General features: G+C 43.2%; 1 protein-coding gene across 5 annotated transcripts in view; it reads left to right on the top strand.

The window, feature by feature from the left end:
• Positions 1 to 17,436, top strand: part of LOC142582835 (glycerol kinase 3-like) — a 53,219-nt gene extending 35,783 nt beyond the window's left edge. For 2 of the 5 annotated variants that reach the window (XM_075692899.1, XM_075692898.1), the window contains exons 16-17: positions 1,988 to 2,083; positions 16,642 to 17,436. In XM_075692899.1, coding sequence (XP_075549014.1) covers positions 1,988 to 2,083; positions 16,642 to 16,742 — 197 coding nt within the window. In that variant the 3' untranslated portion in view covers positions 16,743 to 17,436. Of the gene's footprint in view, positions 1 to 1,987; positions 2,084 to 2,190; positions 2,215 to 6,335; positions 16,318 to 16,641 lie in introns of those variants that run through there. The other 3 variants (XM_075692901.1, XM_075692902.1, XM_075692900.1) reach the window with 3 other exon arrangements.
• Positions 17,437 to 21,703: the final 4,267 nt, after the last annotated feature.

The raw sequence follows: 21,703 nt of genomic DNA, 5'->3' as shown, positions 1-21,703 counted from the left end.
TTACGATAGCAAATTAGTAGACAGCTGTGCAAAAGTAAGGTTGTAGTTTTGTCGGCCATATAAACTTTTAAACATTTGCTTACTAACTAAATTGATGCCACGCATGGTGTCACGTGCACACAAGCATTGAACACTTATCATTCAATGACCACGGAAACTCTTGATGAAAACACTGGAGTGAGGAAGTGCGGTAGCAGGAGCAAGGGAATTGACCTTTGTGCGGCATCTCGCTTCTACACGAACTAAGCAACGACAACACAGCGCGGTGCGCCTAGATGCGTCAACTCTTGTCTCTGCTGCAGATCGCTTTCAAGATAGGGCCGCACGGCCATGTAATACGTAGCAACCGCCGGTGTACGTCTCCTCTGTTTGCGCCAGTCCCGCACGGAAGTTTGAGGAACTCCAAATGGTTGTGATGCGGCCTGATTCCCGTCCGTCTCCGCACACGCGATCACTTTCCTTTTAATTGCGGCATTGTGATGAACTCGGCATGTCTTTACAATTGACACTTCCATGCTGATAAAGAAAATGCAGAAAGTAGGAAGACGGACGGTGCACTAACCTAAAGGAAGCATTGCCTAAGCACGTGTACTACAGCACATGGAGAAAGCTACAGCAGCTAGGCTTGAAGCGCGTACGAGGCAGCCATTTTGAAATGCCGATGGCGATATGGTAATGCAGATTTAGGGTCTTACTCGATTCTAACGCACACGCAATTTTTTGACCCGTTTTATCGGAAGAAAAGTGCACGTTAGATTCAAGTAAGTACAGTATTCCTGTGGGGCAACGGCTCTTCGGGGAAGATCCACAAAGTGTGAATTCCTGGAGTCAGAAAAATATGTCGGCTACTGTATGTATGGAAATTCAAAGAGATGAAGCAACCATGACAACAGCTGAAAGGACACTTTGAATTGTCAAAGCATTTGTCTTGCTTTAAAACACTCACATGTTCATGACAGTGATGCCAAAGTCACGTTGATAATACACTTGTTGCCAAAACCAGAAATCTTTTTCCTCTATAATGTCTTGCCTTTTATCTTTTCCTTTTTTTTTTTTTTGTGATCCTCTTCTGTACTACAACCAACTCGTTCAACAGCATGTGTACCGTATTTTTCCACGTATAACCTGCCACCTCGTATCACAAGCACCCCCAATTGCAACAGCTCCGAAAAAAAAAGATAAGTCTGCACGTAAAACTTGTGAAAATGACTGCATACAACACTTAAATCTTTGCAAAAATAGCCTCTATTCGCGGTTGCACAGCTCTTCCGTGTCGTATCTTTGGCTAGTGCAAATCCCAGTAGTGATTCGGCTCTCCTCTGTACCGCGAAGTGCTTTGCGTAGACTGAGGGAGCATCGCGGGAACGGGTGATGTATGAGTATGGGGAAGTAAGGGAGCGAAATTGACACAGACAAATCCAAAGAAAAGGACTACACCAGCACTTTTGTTTTCGGCTTTGTCAGTGTCGATCGTGCTCCCCTACTTCACCATGGAACTTTACCACCTCACACAAATGTCTACGTTGCGACACATGAGTATGCCGGTGCCGTGCATATTCGCTAACCACTACATGCAAAATGGCAACCTGTAAAGACGAGAGTGGGCGACCATGAAGGAGAGAGGGGAGCTTCAACACTGAAGGTTGGTAAGAGGGCAGGGTTTTCTAGGAGATAGCGGAAGTTGAATGATGGAGAACATTGCTTTGAAGCTGGACTTCACGGCAGTGCATACGATGTTGCCATGAAGCCACACCTCAAGGTGAATTTGCATATCATCTGCACCCCAACATTACTTTTAAACCTTTCAAATATTTGGTGCTGATTATACATGCAAAAATACGGTACTTGCTGATGTCATTGCCATGATGCTGCTACAAGCATTGGATTTTTGTGAAGCGGCCCTCATATGTACCAACACTTGCAAGAGTGCTTGGATGCTCTTGTTGCTTTTCATAAACCTCTTGCACTTTCTCTGTTCTTTTTTTAGAGCGTGAACAGCGTTTTTCAAGATGGAAAGATGCTGTTAGTCGTTCAAAGCACTGGCAAGAAGTAAATCCCGAAGAAGCGAAGCGGAAGCAGCAAGGCAAGTGACCATTTGCTTGTCTTCTTGAATGTTTCAAGTCTGACCGAAAATAGCCTTTTGCTTTTTTTCTTGACTTTGTCAATCATTTTGCCTGTCTTCATTTTCAGCATAACCATCCCCACTCATGTAAGGTGTGCACATATTGTTTGCATTTTTTGGCGTCTACACATTTGGCATTGAAGAAGCAAACCTGCTTGGTTTTTTTATTACTAATGACTTGTTTTAAAGAATTAACATTACAGTATTAAGAGGAAGCCATGTGGATTGTGCCATCTTTTACACATCTTTAGTACAGTATTATGGCCCATCATATATTCATTTCTTTGTCATGCTCTCACCACACTGTTACATGTAAAACATTATTTTATGAACCTTCGTTTTTTGTCTTGTTCATTTGTACTTACAGTAAACTGAAGTGGTTCTTGAATTTGAAGATTTGTGCTGTTTGGCAAGCAGTCATCGCAGTATTATTCAACCCCCGAAATTATTTTCTCGATTGTGCGTGTCACTTCGTGGCAATTGCTGGTAAAATTTTTGTCGTAGCTCCACCCCTTTCACGCGGTTATTGCAGCGGATGAGGACAGGGCGAAAGGAGAAATGCTGAAATTGACATCAACATAGGGGTCACATGAGACTTCCCACCCTGTTCGCTGGCTTGGGAGCAGCCAGAAAGCGGCCAAGGAGCAAGCAGTCGCACAAATTTTCAGGCTTCTTGCACTGATATTTTGCAAAAAAGAAAGTGTGCTTTATAAGCATGCATATTCCTCAGTAATTAAACACTGTTCCTAGCATAGCAATGCAGTGATGACTGCATTTTGTGCATTGTTGCTCTGGGGGATTACTAATGGTTATGACGGTGTGCTTTCCAGTGACAGTAGTTTTAATAATTGATTGGCTGGTGTGGTGAAAGAGTGGTTTCTTCAAAGTACTTCATTGACAGCTATGACCACCGTGACTGAAATTTAACTTGGTTGTTAGTGGAGCCTGTAGTAATGGCTGGAAGTGCATGCTGCCGTTTTGATTTACAGTTGATCATGGTAACAGTACGCTAGCACAACATTGCTGTTTACCATTACCACAATGGCTTCCTCGCAGTGCTTGCATGCACCTGCTAATCCTGCTACGAGAATCCACAGCATCAGGTAGCTAAGCGCAGTTATGCGGCAGGTGTCTGGCACAGCAAAGGTGTGCTATTTTGACTCTTGCTAGCTGTGCGCATTCTAGTTAAATGTGCAAATACACTAACTGAATGCACCCTGCAACTGCATGTCATGCTCTGGCATGACAGCCTGTGGTAAGTTTTGGAAAGAACACAATATAGCACATAACACCGCTGGCGGCTTGGAGCCAGCAGAGGTGTTAGGTATTGTCCGCTTCGATCCGAGAGCATAGTGTATGGCGCTTCAAAAATAACTGCCAATTGTCACAAAATGCAGTTTTGTCACTAGTTCATACCTATCTTGAACAATAACCACATATAGAAAAATAAGAGTGGATTGACTGTGGTTATGACCATAAAACGCACATTTCTGACTCTGCTTTATTCCAGCATGCATTATTAAAGGAAAGCTGATGCATTTTTCAAAAGAAGTGAGCTTACGGCAAGTTATTATAGTTATTCACCTCCTGAATATGAGAATCCCCATTTAACAGGCCATAAAACACCACTTTAATTGAGCAACAGCGAGCTGCAGCAGGGGATGCCACAGAGTAGAGAATGGGCTCTGATTGGCGAGGACGATCGTTACATGATTGGACATATAAGCCGAGGCACCTGATTCAGATATGGCACTGAACTCGCGCAATCACTAATGCCCTATACGTTGTCATTAAAGTGGAATTTCTATTTCATCTGGAACTGGCTACTGCTGTGTCTGTACTGAAATCGGTGAACAATAAAAAGGGTTTCATAGTTGGGTACCCTCGGCGCAGTAAAGCTTGGTGCAATAGCGGAGTGCTAGGCCGATTCCAGCCTTGATGAAGGCTGATTGCTGCTGTTTTATTTAGCCTCCAATCAGCCCTGTGTATTCTGCTGAACAAAAGCGGGCAGAAGCAAATGTCCACACTGAGACGTAGCCGGGATTTTCGTGTGCTTCACGGCAATTCACCGCATGTTAGATCCTGCAATGGGACCCTTCGTATGGGTGCGCTTTCATGTGCAAGAATATTTCTTTCGTTTTCAAGTACAGTTATAATCCTTCCTATTCGGAGAACTCCATCATACAAACATGCCATTAGGGCTCAATGGATTGTATTTCTTTAGAAATAAGCCAGTCATTGTTGCAGCTCTGCGTCAGGACTGGGGAAGCATATTGCTAGTGATATCGCTGCATCTCTATTTCTCGACCATTGTTATTCTTTATGAGGGTCATGACATGCTGGCTGGCCAGCGTGGGTCGCGACAATAGGGCAATTTTTATTGCTCGATGAGGACTTCCAATCTTGCTACGCTTGCCAACTATATAGCATCGTTGCCCCTACTCACTGTCACTTGTAGTAAAGAATGCACAGGGTCTATTTCTTACTGACTTTCTTTTATTTGTTTCCATTTGTGTGTTCTAGCATAGCGGAACCGTATTGTCATTACCCTGACAGGTTTCCATGTGTCAAATGATCCTATACAAGCCTGTTGGTGCACGAGAAGTGCGGATTGGGGTGTGGACACACTGGTGTCACGGGGCATAGGCCTTTGTTGGGAGCTGGCAGCCGACAAATTGCTGTTTCAGCGCAAAATGGCATCATCTCCGTGCCAGAGAGATAATGGGTCCAAGCGCCATTTCTGCCGGTGAGGCACCCACCGCACAGCTAACTGATGTGCACGGACAACTGCAACCAACTTGCTCGGCACAAACTGGCCGATAACGACGACCATGATTCTGACGCTGACGACATTGTGTAACACACTCTCAGTGCTTGTCCGCCCAAGTATCGTCACTGCGAAAACCAGATACATGTTTTTTCATGCTTAACAAACCATCTTAAGGATAGCCGGTTGCGCATTGGTTCCAGGAAAAACGTTTTGTTATTTACTCTAGACACGTAAAATTTTCAGCAAATATTCAGTCTTGTGTGCTGATTGCAAATATATGCAATTAGCTAAGTTAATACAAACAAAGTTCAAAAATATTTTTGTTATAAATTTGGGAAGTAAGTTGCAAGAAATGTGCTGCAGCAACAAAGCTAAAATTAAGCTGGTATTTTTCTGGATGTTCAGTGTGTGAAACTTAGCATTTTAATGTTTGTGTCTATATTTTTGACGAAGTTATGAAATTGAAAAGCTTCACATTGCAAGTGTGAGTTTTTGTTGGTGATTTCTACAAGCTTTCAAAATTCTGTGACTAGCATCCATTCAGAAAAGATTAAGAGAACTGAATGAGTAGCAGAGCCGTTTCCAAAATTTGCGACTTGCTGAAGTCATTATTTGGGGAAAAAAAAAACAGTGCAACATTATGCATTTCAGGCTGCACAACAAGGTAGCCTTCCTCTGAAGCAGCCCGTTTTTGGCAGCAAAGATAGCGGGGAAAATTCTTTTTTAAACTAGACCAAGATGACCTGGCTCTGATTAGTGGTTTTGGAATGGGGAATTACACAAAATGGTTCATTTTCATTGCTTTCATGAACAAAGCTGAGCATTTCGTCGGATAAATACAGTGTATACAGCCCAGTGACATAGTTTGAGCTAGTTTTTTTGCCAGCAGGTGTGCCACGATATGTTGATTTGAAAAATAACAAATGAAAAATTTATTTTTTGATTGATTTTTGTCTTCAAGACCCTTAAATAGGCACCACTTTCTTCAATATCTGGACTCAATTTGAGATTCCGTTTCTGTGTGCATTGTCTGCATGTGTATTTTACTTGCTGATTGCGAAAGGCCTCCTCTACACCTACTTTCTTTCTGTCTACAATTTTTCAAGGACCTCCTATTTTGTAGTGTGATAGAAAGCCTACAATTCAAAAGTGTGTGAAAGGGCAGTGCTTTCTCTAGAAAGCGAGAAAAAAATTTTTTAAACAATTTTTCTGTCTGCATAGACTATTCGTAAAATTGTGTGCAGATGCCCACAACGCTGATTATTAGACGTGATGGCAATGCCGTGCGGTTAAGCTGAGAAACTGATAGCACATAGGATTTTCACAGAAGTGCTTACTTTGTATAAAACACACTCAAGTTACGACTCTGATAGCCGAACTCAGCACATATCAATGGCATGAGCTTTTTTTTTTGTCATCTGTAATCTTGCATGTTTCCTACAGGCACCGTCTGAGTAGTCTATCCAAGCCTTTGTGTGACTGCCAAGAGGCAAATTGGGGTTAAGGAATGCCTATGCTGGTTTTGTGACGACGCCGGCACGTCTTAACGGTGCAGCGTATTGTCGACATCCTGACAAAGATGGCAACCCCCGCACCACTCCCCAAATGCTACTCCCACTGTTGCACGTCACCTTGTCAAGAGGACATACTTGAAGACCCATCGATGCACCACTCCGTTTGTCTGCACAATGGCAGTGCCACTTTTCAACATGCCCTAGCTCGAAATAAGAAATAAATGATTCTTTTATGCAAAGAAAAGTTAGCAGAAGCCCATATAATACAATTTCAGGCTATAAAGTGATGTATCTAAGCAAGATGTAACTCTTCGCGCAGCTTTTTGGTTATGTGAGGGTACACAGATTTGTTGACAGTGTTTTACTGTCTGAGCAACATTACATGTCATTGTGGCTCCATTTTCAGAGTCAAATTAAATACATAGTTTCTTGCTTACTGAATACAAGCATGTAGGTTTCTGTCAATGTGCCATGCAATGTTCTTCAAGGTGGCTCATGCTGCAACCGTAACAGCAAGATCTTTGCAAAATGCAAGCATTCTGCTGTAGTTTTGGCTTCCAGCCAACTAGAACGCTTCACTATCTTATGCAGAATCCATTCGGGTCTGGCTGATAGTAAAATATGTCACAAGCTCTCAAAGAAAAATGGCAACGGCGGCGCTTGTAGTTTTGAAATAGCAGGCCTGCAGTACTGGCCTGGTACCGTTTGAAAAAGCTGTGCCACCACATTTTGTTCTAAAAATTTCGTTTTTAATAGAAGGTTGCAGCTAGATGGAAAGTGCTGGGAACAAAAATGAAGATACTGAAAATTCTATTTCCTTTTGGGCCAAAGTGGTGTTGAACTGCCAACGCAATCTTCAGCATTGTAAATTTTTGCCCGTTTTGAAGGGTGCGTTCACCTATAATGAAGTACTGATGCAACAACCACTGTTCGCAGAACTATAGAGTTTATTATAAATGGGTTCGACTGTAGTCCTTAGATCATTTCAGAATGGCGCACTTGTTAAATGGTTGTCTATCTGCATGTCTATTCCAACTTCCACATTTGCCTTCCAACAGCTTTTATAGCAACTTATTTAAAGGACACTAAAGGCAAATTTGAAGGGGATATGATTTGTTTTACTTCACAAGCAAAAGTATAGAATCGCAGTCACCAAATACAGAAATTTCAGAGTGCTGCAGGCTTTAAATTATCCAAAATTGACAACTCAAATTATGAGCTTGAAACTCCTGCCACCAAGAGCAGCCACCAGGTTGATGTAAAATTTGTGACATTGGGAACTATTGCACACCTATGCATTGTCTGCAATGCATAGACCATGTGATTACACCTAGATGTCAATGCAGCATTAAGCAGTTATTACAATTCAATATTGTTCCTGAGTATTTTTAACCACTGCCAAGTGCGACTATGCTTGCATTGTATGACCGCACTCACTGTGGACGAGCACGTAACTGAGGCCAACAGAACACTGACATTAGTGATCGGCCAAGTAGTTTCTATAGACAGTGGCATTGATATACCAATCTGCCATGCTACACTGGCAGCAATACTGACATGACCTACAAGTTGAATTAGTTGCAGTTTAGCTGTCTGTCACGCTGGCAGTTCCAACATTACAATAAACAATCTGCCAGTCATCATTGTATGAGTTTCCAGAAAATCAACCAGTGTGAAAACATCACTACAGACAATAACCGTACAGCACTGTATCCACTTTAACTTTGCTGAAGGTGAGTTAACACTTCTGAAGCTGAAACAAATGCAAACTCTTGTCCTCCTCAGCCACACATGTACAGATTTTCACTGCGAAGGTTAGGTCAAGCATGCATATTGAATGTGTGTATGCACAGAAGCCACGTCTAGGTAAATATGAAGCAATCCTATCTAATAGAAGTGCCCTTTTACTTTACTGTAGGTCAAGTGTTATGAAATACAATATTTTCTTGGTTGGTAAAGAGCACGTACAAAATGTGAAAGGCACTCGCAGCATCAGCAGCAGTCTTTTACTACCAGTCACTCACTTGCACCTCTTTGAATGACATGAGCCTGTACAGTTCAGTGGATTTGTGGTTATTGCCAAGTCGGCAAGTTATTGACACATGTACATTGCTTATCTTTCTTTCTATGATGGTTCCTCACTGTCTAACCACTATTAAAAAGCTATTGCTCGGCACAAATTTGTAACAGTTTAGACAGTGAAACCATCTAAACTGTCTTTGGCCCATACATCAGATTTTGATGATCAACGACTGTGCTCACGGCTATTATGCTTTGAGGGCTGCCTGTTTTTCTGTCCACGAGCTTGGCCAGTAAAGAGTTAGATTCACGACTCGCAGTTGTATAACTTTCTGGTTCTGTACCGTCACTGTATGACGTTATTTATTATTGGCAAAGTACTGTTTGCCTTTCATGTCAAGTCAACAAGAAGTGACGCTCTCTTCAACACAGCTGTAGGTAAACAAATATCAATGGCCACTACACCGCATGAGATGGGCCACACGACAGGAGCATGCGACATTATCAAGTGCCAAAGCGTGAAAGTTGCCAGACTATAGAGTGCTCTTGAGTAAACGAAAAAGTTCCTTTTTAAAATATTTGGACCTTCATACTCTCTCACGTTTGACATAGTTGTCATCTGGAATACAAAGAATGCTGTGACACGAAGAGCTGTAGTGTGAAAATAGACTGTCGCGGTTCAGGCATGCTAAAGGCAAATATGTGGGCTGTTAAAATACAATTACAAAAACCATGCACCGCATAGTTCGTGCCAAGAAAGCATTTCGTTTAAGACAAAGTTGGATCTGAAGGGTCCACATTTCTCTAACGCAGTTCAAGCTGCCCATCAATGAGCGAGTAGTTACAACATTGCATACGCCACTGCTGGACTTGACTGCCGTCATTCAGTAAAACAGTGCTCGAGAGCCCACGCTGCTCTTATTCCTTCTTGCGTAAAACGGAAAAGCACATTCAGAAATCAAGTGAGGAGGGAGCTGACAGAATCTGAAGACATCATATGAATGTGGAATTTTCTGATGCTTGCAGAAGTTTTGCTTGTCACTTGGAACTCTGCACAGCGGCACATTCGTTCCCACATGATTGTGTAACAACATGGCAGCAACCAGTGCACCCACGTCTATCAGAGTTCTCTCTTGCTACCTGCTCTCCTCCCGACAGCAAGAAATAAATGTTAAAATCGGCCTTCGCTTGGTCTGATCTCACACTGAGTACAGAGCATCTAAGGTGGTGCTTCCGTTACAGTTACGGGGGCCATGAAGTTACGAAAGTGTTTAGATTTCTAGCTGTCAGATGGCACCGCATCATTTGCCACCAGCAGTATGGAATGCATTTTTACTGGCGATGACGCCACTTTTAAACTATGTCTTGTGCCTTCTGGTTTAAACATTGGCTTCGCAAGACGTTCGAGATTATTTGTTGCAGATGTACCATTGCATTAATTGAAATAATATCAAAAGTTTGTCGCTATATTTTTTTAACTCAATGTAGTGCCCGGGTACGGTGGACTCCGAATAAACACGACTCGCCTAAATGGAAATGCCATGTAAACGGAATAATGGTATTGACTTTGGTTGGCCTTCTATAGGTATGACGTTAGCAAACTGTGGTTCAACGGAACCCATCCTTTTGTTAACTCCAATTAAACAGAACTTTAATTGAAACTACTAACTACCTCGTTGTTGTATGAAGCTGGAAAAGTCCAGCAAAGCATGTCAAATGGTGAAGTTATACATGATGAGGAAAATCTAATCCATCAAGCAGTTGAGGGAATGTTATTGCAAGTTAATCATGTTGAAGTTGCAATGGTGTTTCCATAATGGGGACTTGGCTAGGCAAGCAATGATCCCTGAGGAGGTAGAGAGCACTACAGCTCTGGCAGTCAGGCTGCCACTACGGTTTCAGGCTGCCAAGAATAAGAGACTCCAGAGTAGACATTATCGATGAAGTTCATGGCGAAGTCTACAATTCTAGTGACGAAGACATAAAACTGTTCCAGCGCATGTTAGTGCGTTGGGCCAGTCTGCAAGAGATGCAGTTGAAAGTCTGCGACGCTATTTTGAATACAAGGATTGCACAGAATTATTGGAAACACAAATGGAAAGTTTTAATTTTTCTGAAGGGGGCTGGAATCTGACAGGCTTTCTGAACCGCATATATATACAGACATATATATAGAACATTTAATAACAGTTGCAGTTGACGAAGCTTCGGGAGACCTCAAGGCGAATTGTTCACTGAAGTGACACCCTTATATGAGCATATACAAGACCTCGCAGTAGTTCAAGTTCACAGCCTGAATCCTCTCGCACCATTAAGAATTTGGCATCTCTCTGTGGTGCAGTCTTCCTTCGTGAAGTTATTTACACTTCGCTATCACTAATACTGCTTCGCCTTTCTGGTGAAACTGCAGCATCTCTCTCTCTCTTTCTATTATTTCTGTGACTAAGTATAAGTGTTGCTGCGCATGACTGCTGTTGATTCTGATTTCGAGTGAATCCGGCTTGGCCTCATTTTGGTTACTATGTGAATTATACAGGATGTCCCAACTATCATGCACCAAGACTTTAAAATAGAGCAGTTGCGTTATTGGAAGGAAATCTACTGAATATTATTTCCAGCACAGTGGAGTAACCGCCAGTAATTCTTTTTTCGTTACAGATATTTAATGAGGTAATTATAATTAAGAATCTAATTCAAGAAGTATTGTCATAATTATCAGTGTCAACGAGGTGTTTGTAGGCACCCCCAGATGACATCTAACTGCAGTGTTTTCAGCAACGTACTAATTGCGTACAGTTTTTCTGACTGGTTAAGAAGCCCCACAAAAATGAAAAATACCATGTGACTGCATTTCCACCTGCGTCGTGAAGCAGTGCCCTCAAATAAGCTGATTGAAAGCAACTGCTTTGCTTATCGCGAAACCGAACAGGCAGTACATCACCTTGATAATGGTATGGAAGGAGCACCAACAGCAGGTTTCGTGGCTTCACGGCTATTCCTTGCTCTCATTTCTTTGTCACACTTGTTATCCGTCTCTCAAAGCCGACTCATCACATTGATAACAAAAGCCCCTTGATAACGTAGCTGAAGCGACGCTGTGACCATGCACCAAAGGTGAAAAGCAATGGAATAGGCATGGAATGTTTCAAAATCCTGGCTCTGCTTGCACCGCATTGAAAGAGTGCATGTGCAGCTATATTTCGCACCAGAAGCTTGCTTCAGACCAAAGCAAAATTAAACTGACGATCTTATTTTTCATTAGAATGTAAACGCGAGGCAAAAACAAGTTTGTGGCGAAAAATTAAAGTGAAATAAACAGACTGGGAAAGGACTCGCTTGTAGAGAAAAGGCAAAACCAGTGCATTCAAGAAAGTAAATGTACGACTTCTAAATGAGCCGAATTGGCAATCGGGATGTCTGTACAAAAAAAAAAAATCCTGCAGAGTCTTTTCTGGGACGTATCTGAATGATGCGTAAGCATTTTGTAGAACTGATGTGTATCGTGGTAGTATGCTGTGCAGTGTTTCGTATAATTGCGAGAACGACCGCGAAAGAGCCGTGAAACAGAAACACGATTGCAACACAAACCTGCATAAGATGACTTAGAAGAGGCGAGTAGAAGCACTGTTCACTGGTGTTATAGATAGGTCGCAGCAGATGTGGACGTGGGATGAAATGACCAGGGAAACATAGCGATGAAGAAAATATATGCAACATTTATTAGGTGCACTGAACCATTATGAACCATGATCAACCATGCTTCGGTGGTGGCTGCGTCTGGTGTAGCGGCACGGACCGTATCTTGAAAGCGATCTATGAGAGCAACAGAGTGCAGCATATGCTGAGAGCTTCGTGAATGCTGTGTTCTTTCCACTTCGTTAGCGTTGAAGCGAGAGGCAGCACGCAGGTGAATTCGCTCGCTGCTGCGGGTACTGTGTTGAAAGCGATGGTCTTACAGGACGAATGGAGGTATGGTTTTTCCGTTCGGTAAGGATAGAAATGCTTACACATTTAAAACCATCAGATTTCAGTGTGCCCTTATTATCTAGGAAGTCATAAGCGCCATTGAACACCACCTGCTGACTAGAGGATGTGTTCAAATACGTCTCCTTCTGCAGCTACGCAGTACTGAGTCCACTTTATCACATCTTCTGTGGCTTTCTTGATCACCGACACCGGAATTTTATGGCGGACATCCAATATTCTTGCCTTGAGCTCATCTGACGTCTGTCTTGGAGTTGTACGAAAGATCATGTATCGTGATCTTTCATGTAAACCTCAAGAAAGAAATGGAGTGGAGAGAGGTACGGTGACCTAGCCGGCCAATTTACAGGCACATTCCTTCCAATCTATTGCGCATGAAAAGCCGCATCCGGCCAGTTTTGTGCTTGGCTGCTGCGGTGTGCTGGCACTCCATCTTGCTGATACCACAGAACGGATGACATGACAGTAAGATTTCACTGAGAAACTCGTCCACGTAACACTGTCCAGTCAGTGCGCAATCAAAGAAGATGGGACTGATCATAGCACTGGCATAAATTCCAAACCACACATTGAATGAACACTGGTACTGGGGCCAAGTGCATTTTACCAAGTGTGGATGGGAGTCACTCCAGTAGTGTGCATTATGCAAATTTACCTGGCTGTTTCTGCAAAAATTGGCTTCATCTGTGCACACGATGCCGCTCGAAAAGTCCGGTGACTCATCGGCTTTTGTGAGGACTCAGTTCGAGAAATCTAGATGATTCTGCAGGTCCCTGTCTTTTAAACATTGGTGCAGGTTAAGGTGGTACAGGTGGAAGGCCGAGTCATTTAGAATCCTGCAAACTGATTACTTGGAAATTGCTACCTGGGCGGCCATGTGCCGCACGCTAGCAGGAGGGTGTGAGGCCATAAATTGACCTGTCTGCGTAAGCTGGGACTCAAAGATGTAGTCCTCCTCCCCTGTTTCTGGAAGCTGCCAGTTTGCCTCAGGTTATCATAATTTCAGATGATAGTCAATGTGTTAGGTCTATTGCCATACTAACATGACTGATACATATTTGCCACCTTCCTCTTGTTGCCATTTGCAGCTCCCAAGGCAAGAATAGTTTCCTTCTGCTCATTAGATAAGAGAAAGACATGGCAACTGGGACGAAACAAAACACACCTTTAATCCTTTGCGCTGATGTTGTCAATTCACCTTTATGGTGACAAGTTTTGTGGCAAAAAAAGAAAAAACAATGTAAGCAATTTACCCTAAGACAACAGCTATCACAGCTTCTTTCCAATTAACACAAAACACGATTTGTTACTTCAGCCAGGGCACCGCAGATAAGGAACTAGCTCAGTCGCACTGTTTTTCTTTATTTCCTTTATTTCGTTCTGGCTAACTCGGAGGGAGCTTGTTTGAGGGCTCTGCTTTATCATGCAGGTGGGAGTGCAGTCATGTGGTATTTTTCATATTTTGCAGGGTTTGCTTATCAGTTGGAAAAAATTTGTATGCAATTAGTACGTCGCTGAAAATACCGCACTTAGATGTCCCTTGGCTGTGCCTACACATGCCTCATTGACACTTTGATAATTACGATAGCACATATCGAGGTAGGTAATTACAATTACCTAATTAAATTTCAGTAATGAAAAATTTACTGGCAGCTACTCCACTGTACATGAAACAATATGCACTGGGTTTTTTTTTAGTAATGCAATTGCTCTTTCTTTAAATTTGGATGCATGATAGTTAATTGCGACACTCTGTATATATTCATGACCTTACGTGCAACTGATGATGTCTCCACCCTTAATAGATGTTGTAAATTATTAGAAAGGTATCTTTTTTTCATGTGTCATTAGTATTGCTTACTGGAAAGAGAAGCAATACTGAGGCACATATCATTAACGTGCATTTCACACGCTGTTGATAAAACACTCTGCCGAAGCAGTCACTGAAGTCTGCAGGTTTTTTGTCAAGAAAGCACACAAAACAATTTGAAGCAAGGTGAACATACAGCAACATATTCATTCTCTAGGCATAGATTGTCCGTACCTTCAGAAATAATTTTTTAATTGGCTACGTCCATCTCTTTCAAAAATATAATAAACTTTGTCCTGTGTGTATATTTAAATATAGTGTGTATGTGCATGGTGCTTACAGGGAAAATTTAACACATTGTTTAAGTGAGAAAATACGAATGAGGTAGCTGCCGCTAGTGCTTCTAATGCACTTGTCTTCCGATTGTCAGGACTTGCAGAAATAAAGCGTAGGTAGGAATTAAATGCCATGCATGTTCATGCCAACAATGATGTAGTAAGCTACTAACCACAATAAAATTCAAAGCGAAAATGTAGAGGCAAGTCAAAATAAACCTGAAATGATGTGGGTGACAAAACTCTGGTAATGCCATTTTAGGTGTGTAGGCTTTGGCATTGCCAAGGGGGAAACTCCGGAGGGTCGGGCCCCAGAGCCCCTCTGTAGTTGGCACCTTCAGGGCATCAGCACAACGTTGCACAAAAAAGTTACAATATTAGAAGCAGAGTGCAGTAAAGTTTTTTGCTCCCTAGTAATATGGAAACACTTTAGCACTTTTTGAATGAGATGATTCTTGCTGATATTCATGTCCTTTGCTCACATGAAACGTTGGTTAGACAAAACACATTTTTCTGTCCCTTTGAGTCCCGTTTACTGTGCTGGTTATGGTGTACGGTTGTCCCACAGCAAAATACACCAGTACTGCAGGATCCATCTTTCGCATCGCTTGTCTCTTGAACGTCGCATGCATGTAGTTGCCCCTTTATTATGAGCTTCATGAGCGAGGAAAGCTAGTGGATCGCTACGTACACAGAAAATACCAAAACACGAGGGTGTGGTGGTGCTTCGTCGAGCAAAAACAATCTTTTGACCGCCTGCGACGTCATCCTCAAGGTTAATGTAAAGTTCTTTTTATTTCTATGGGTGGAATAGAAGTAGATAAGTAGCGTTTTTTTCTGTGTTATAATGCAATGCGATGACCCTTTTATTGTGAGTGGTTGAATATAAGTGACAGAATTATAATGAGTAGTTATCAGATCACAGGGCTAGTAGTAGGATGTACCAGTGGAGTCTCAAATTGTGTCCTGCATTGACCTCAATATGTCAATTAGTAAAGCTCTGTTCTTGATAATATTGATGCCTTGCACATTCTCCAGCATTAAACTATCACCTTGGCTTTACTTAATATTTGCCTTTAGTGTCCCTTTAGGTCAAACTGTAGTGTTAAGTTACTATTTCGAAAATCTCGTCATTCGCACTGTGGAGGCAACTTGCTGAGAAAATTGGAGTGGAAGACGGCACATCTTCGGAAAAGAACAGATAGACCGAAAAGAAGGCTTGTAATGCATTATGCACATGAAATCATTTGCTGTTTCAATGATATTGGCGGTCGTGTTCTGCTGAATGCTACTGCCCCCACACTTGCAGTTACTTTGGCTGAGCAGTGGGAAGACGTAGGACCGGCTGGCTTTTCTGCAGAAGAATCCACAAGGATTAATCATTCAGCACTTTCTTTAACGTTCAGATGCAGGTGCAATACCTATAATATTATCAATGGTTTACTACTGTTCACTAGTCCATTCACAGGTCATGTCATTGAGATGTGGCCATGTTTGTTGTTTACATACTTACACTGACCTATCGTTTTACTGTGGCTTAATCTTCGCATTTAGTCCCATTTTAGCCAGTTCTGTTATGTGTAGGGCCCTGTGCTACTGTTACTAAGCATGAAATGCTTTTAGCTCCAGTTGCCTTTGATGTTCAAGGGACGTTGAGCCAAAAGACAGAGCCGTTATCCAGGCACTCCAATGAGACCATCCGGGCAGGTTGCGAGAACAAAACTAGATTATCCGAGCAACCAGTCAAAGCTTACAAAAATGCAGTCTCTGGCCCCCAACCCTTTGTACAGGACCGCATCACATAGGCTAGTTACTGCCCAAACAAGTTTTTTCTGCAAGTGTATGCAAATAGTCCACTCTGAAATGGCACACTAGCAGGATATAACTAGCATGCCAAAGTAGGAAGGGGCATTCAGGAGGCAGATTCATAAAAGGTATTTTACCTTACCTAGTAGGACATACCATGAAGACTGTCTGTGCTTGTGCTGTTGGCATGAGTATGATGGTGTTCAGATTTTATTTGAGGTGTTTATGTTCCCACATGCTTGAATTTTTATGCCCTTCAATGTCTTTTTCTCCTTTTGCAGGCAAAAATTGGTGGCTGATGTCATCCATTCCTGCAGGGATCTTTGTTACCTCATCATTTGCAACTCTCTTGTTGGCAAAAAGCCTGTGCAGAACTTCCTAACTAAGTTGAAGCTGAGTCATGGGAGAGTTCCTTCCCTTGTTGTCTAGTTAAGCATTTTGCATTTGTAGGAGTGGGATGATGCATTTTTGACATCGGTAGCATGACTGGTGCTCCCGGTGATAATGTACAAACATTTCTCGTCTCACAAGCAAAAATGGTTGCATTATGTTTACTGTTGTTTGCTTTTTATTTTTTCTCGATCCTCTTGTCTTTTAGGGCAGCCATTGTTTTAGTGCGAGTAAGGTTAGACTGTACAAATTGCGAGTAAGCAGCATAAAAAAACTTTTTTAGAGGCCTGCTTGATTGCAACAACTGTTTCTGCCTTTCTTGTTATGCTTTTGTTCTATTTGTTTCTGTGTGTGTGCCCCACTTCCTTCAAACCAACAGACTGTAGCTGTCTTATAAAGCCTCAAGTGACCTTCTAAGCTGTGATATGACAGTTGCATATGTTATTTACAGTACTGCTCACTTTAAGTGCATTGATATTTTTTTCTTGAATTTAAGTAAAGGTGTGCTAGGTAATGTAGGGAGTAGGAGGACCAGGATCTTAGGAGCATGTAATTTATCTTTTCGGTGATCCACTATGGCATCAGTGCTTCGTTTGGTTGTTGTTTTGAGATTGTTGTATTCCCTCTTTACTTACAGCCTTTCACAAAACTTACTGCAAATAAACATTCTAGTGTTTTATTTAAAAGTTTTCTTTTTCTTGTGTGATCCTCGCATTCAAAGGGAGTCCTGTTGGTTTCGCAAGTCTGTGCCATTATTTACATCGGGAGGTTGGGCTTTCGTGCTTATGTGTGAGCATAATAATACAAGTTTTATAATTCAGACAGATTTGAAAACTGACCCCTCCAGAAGTATCCAGTGGTCTATCAAAGTTGGCAGTAGCATCAGGCAATGTAAAATGTCGTTGCATTCTTTGTAGTTGCTGTGCAGTCCCAGAGCTGGTGGTGTAATTTGTTTTTTAGTTGGGCATCTTGCAGTTCAGGCACAATGGTGGCCATAGTCGCTGTGGCACTGAAGCGCACAGGTCTGAATTTTGGCCGCAATATCTGGTGTGTACACAACACTAGTTTGAGTCCTCCGACAAAGCAGTACCATGTCGCCATGCAGAAAACATGGAAGAATCAAGTGGGGGTTATAGCAACCATATTCTGGCGGCAGCTGCATATGACGAGGCCGCGCGGGACCTATCTTGAAAGCGATGTGTGATGACGACAGAGTGCGCCTAGTGCTGATGGCTTCTTGTGCGCTGTGTTATCGCCGCTTAGTTCGCGTTGAAGCAGGACGCGCGGGCCCTGTCCTGATGCGATCGGCGATGGGGACACAGTGCTCCAAATGCTAATAAATTTGCTAGTGCTGTTCTTGACGCTTCGTTCGTGCTGAAGCGAGTGGCAGTAGGAAGGTGAATTCGCTCGCTCCTGCGGCCCCTACCTCTTATGCGATCGTCTTTAGTGACGGGCAGACAGGCGGTCTTCCTTGTTGAGAAGGCATTGAAATGCTTCTGCATTTAAAAGAGAATAAAGCACCTTTAAGAATCCCTTAGGGCAAACTAGCGCTTGGCTCGTTAGGCATGTCACATGGCAACAAAATATTTATGAAGAGTTAGCACGCTTTTTCTAGCTGACGGTTAGGAAATACGGGTTTCGTTCGTCCTCAAAATTCACTGTGCATCTTTCGTCATATTGTGGCACTTTTATACGAAGTCGAGCATGTCGCGTCTTGTGATTCAACATGGTATAATGCTCAGTAAACTTCCTCTTGCTCGACAAGGTCCACCATATGGTGGCCGAGGAACGCGTTCGTCACTGAAAGCTGCAGTGCAGCTCTTGTAATACACGAGCTGTCAATTATGACGTTGTCAACCGAAGGCTGGTTCTGTCCGGACTTTTTAAAGCATGAGAACAGCTGCACAAATAAGCAGCGCAGCGTGGAACCCTGCCATTGGTTAAAGACATTGTGAGCTACTTGCACCCTGCCTACGTGATGACTACAAACAGAGTTTTTCATTACTTTTAAGGTGAAAGCCTAAGTGGCTTATACCCATAACGGTCCATAACGGTCTGCAAAATGTGGCGTGCAGTGCAGAAAGTCGTGTGAGCTCGCCTCGCGCAGACGCACTCGAGTCACTGCTCGCACATTTGTCATCTTCGCCTTCCACAGCTGACTTTGATGCCACTAATCATATCAAAAAAGGCAGTTAGGATAGAGTTAATTCAGGCACTTGTAGGTGGGAGTCAAATCCTCGAGCTTGCGTAGATGTCGAACCAACAACCTTTGGCTTTGGGAAGTTAGTTTAGACACAGTTTAAAATTGAATTGAGGCAATCGAGCCCTCAACCCTTGGTGTTAATTAGGGTGAAGTTAATTAAGACACATTTAATCATGGTAGCGTAAATTAAGGCATTAGTGGGAGAAAAGTAATAAGAACAACCCATTCGAATGAAAATGGGAAGAGATTTAATGAATGTTTCTTGAGAGCGCAGGCTTTCGCCTTTACTTTCTTGTATGCTAAAGTGATTGTCAATTTTTTTTTTCGTATACAGCTCGTCGGAGAGAAACGATGAGTTATACATTTGTGGCATACCATTTACACTGCCCTAAAACAGAACTTTATGAACAGCTACCAAGGAGAAAATGTAGACTGGGTAATCGGTGCCGGCAGTACATAGATTTACTGAATTACTCAGTTCATTCTATACATTTATGTTAGTCGCACATTTCTCAAAGGTAAATGGCGCTCATCATGGAAGAAGTGCAGCACTCTTTACGGACATATGTGATCAAATTTGGTAGCGTGCCTGCACCAGCTACAGCATGTGTAAACGAACAGTGCAATGTATCTAACTTTTGTTCTGCGTGCAGTGAATTTTGCTTTTTTTTTCATGTAGGGTGTCCCACGTAACCTAAGCCAAAGTTTAAAAATATGCAAATGCCACGTAGCTGGACAGAACCAAGGTAATGTTTGCCGTCGCTCGGAGATACTTTTTGCATCCCGCCTAGTTGCATAATTAATATTATTTAATCAACTTGTCAAATATTAGATTCAAGGGTGTCACGTCTTGAGTTCCACCCGAAAGGAGAAGCCTCGATTGCGATAGCAAATTAGCAGACAGCCATAAGAAGTAAGAATATTACTTTTATCGGCCGTATGGACTTGTAAACATTCGCTTGCTAAGTTAACAAGCATGGTGTCAGTGCGCACAGCAAACATGACTGCATCACACCAAGGACCGCGGACACTCGCTGTCAAAACGCTGACGGGAGCAAGCGCGGCAGCAGCAGCGAGCGAAGTGACCTTCGGGCTGTCTTTAGCTTTAGCGCAAACTGAACGCCGGGAAAGCAGCACGCACAAAGCTACGAGCCGTCGACGCGCCTAGGCTGCCCCCAACACAGGTTGCTCTCAAGATACCGCCGCGCGACCGCGCATAGCCGCCATACGCAGTTGCAACGCCCCCTCTCCTTCTTCCCCACTACACACGGTGCCTGGCAACGTTAGGTGCCTCGCGCGCAACGGAAGACGGCGCGCTTCCTTCCCCCTTTCCCGGGGTCGAGATTGAGCCGCGATGGTCGGCTCCCCTCGCGCTCTTCCTCTCGCACTTAAGCCGAGACCGCACGTACGCTTGCGGAGGCGCGCAAGCTCGCGTCCGCGCGCCTAGTGCCTGCCGCGCCTCGCGAGGAATGGCGGTTTGCATCCACAAAGACGTGATATGGTGGCTGCCATAGACGTGCGACAGCGCGCGCCCACTAGATTCACTCGCAGACGCCGCTCCGTACTCTGTTATTGACAGTGTTTCAAAATACTCCGATATATATAAACATAATTGTTATATTTTAGAACTGTTAGATCAGCACAAAAAGGAAAGTAGAAGCACTTTCTTGCATGATATAAATCTGCTTCACTGAGAGTTGAATGTTCCGGGCTGTAGCTGCTTAGCCAGGCGCGCCGACGCGAGGCAGCCCAAGCGCGCGATAACAGAGAGGAGCTGTTCCCCGAGATCACGCAGAGCTTCGACGCGTACGAGCCATGCCACACTGTCTGCGCATGCGTGGGCCCGCGGAGGCGAGCTTGCGCGCGTCCGCAAGCGTTTTATAGCGTAGGACGTGCGGCAATGGCGTTATCGCCCCTGGACTTTATACATAACGTCACGGCGATGCCGACGGCAAAAATGTGCCTGGGGGGGTCCATATACTTGCTTAATTGCTATCGCAATAAAATTGTAGAGCAACATGAAAAAATACCTGCTACATAAAAGTGTTTTTCCAAGCGTGAAAGCAGCCCGCGAATACACGAAAAATTACCGCGTGACTGGCCGCTCGAGGCACTTTGCGTGTATTCGCAGGTTTCTCTCATGCTCGGAAAAACGCTTTCATATCACGTGTTGAGCAACAAAAAGCTGTATTGGTTTTTTTTTTTCATCTTGCTCCACAATTTTCTCATTGGCACTTTTCATGTAATTATATTTGAGAAGTTGATTGCCTAATTGAGACTATAATTATGTAATTAGGCGGAATGCAAAAAAAATATAATCTTATCTCGACACGACGGCAAACAACATTACCCGTTCTGTCCAGCTACGTGGCATTTGCATATTTTTAACGCTTGGCTCAAGTTACGTGGGACACCCGGTACAATGCGCCGTACTTGCGGCAACGTGTTGCGGTGAACAAATTATTTGCAACTTCGCTTCCGGCCATTTCCTCCGCAAGTCTGGACAAGTGACAGCTGCAGCTTTTCGACGGGAACATTAGTGGAACACATGCGTATGGCTGTTTACAGTGAATGTGTCATAAACATAGCTATAAAGTGGTCCGGCTATAGGAGGCCAGGAAACAAATGTGGGTGGACCGCGAAGTCGACTCGAATTTCCCCGTTCAAATGCACGGGAAACGCATAAATGCACTCATTAGACAAATTCTGGGCAGATTTGGATGAAATTGACTAATTTTAACTTTACCGAC

Source organism: Dermacentor variabilis, chromosome 5 (genome assembly GCF_050947875.1).
Source record: "Dermacentor variabilis isolate Ectoservices chromosome 5, ASM5094787v1, whole genome shotgun sequence".
Classification (NCBI taxonomy): Eukaryota; Metazoa; Arthropoda; class Arachnida; order Ixodida; family Ixodidae; genus Dermacentor; species Dermacentor variabilis.
This window is presented reverse-complemented; position numbering and strand designations above follow the sequence as displayed.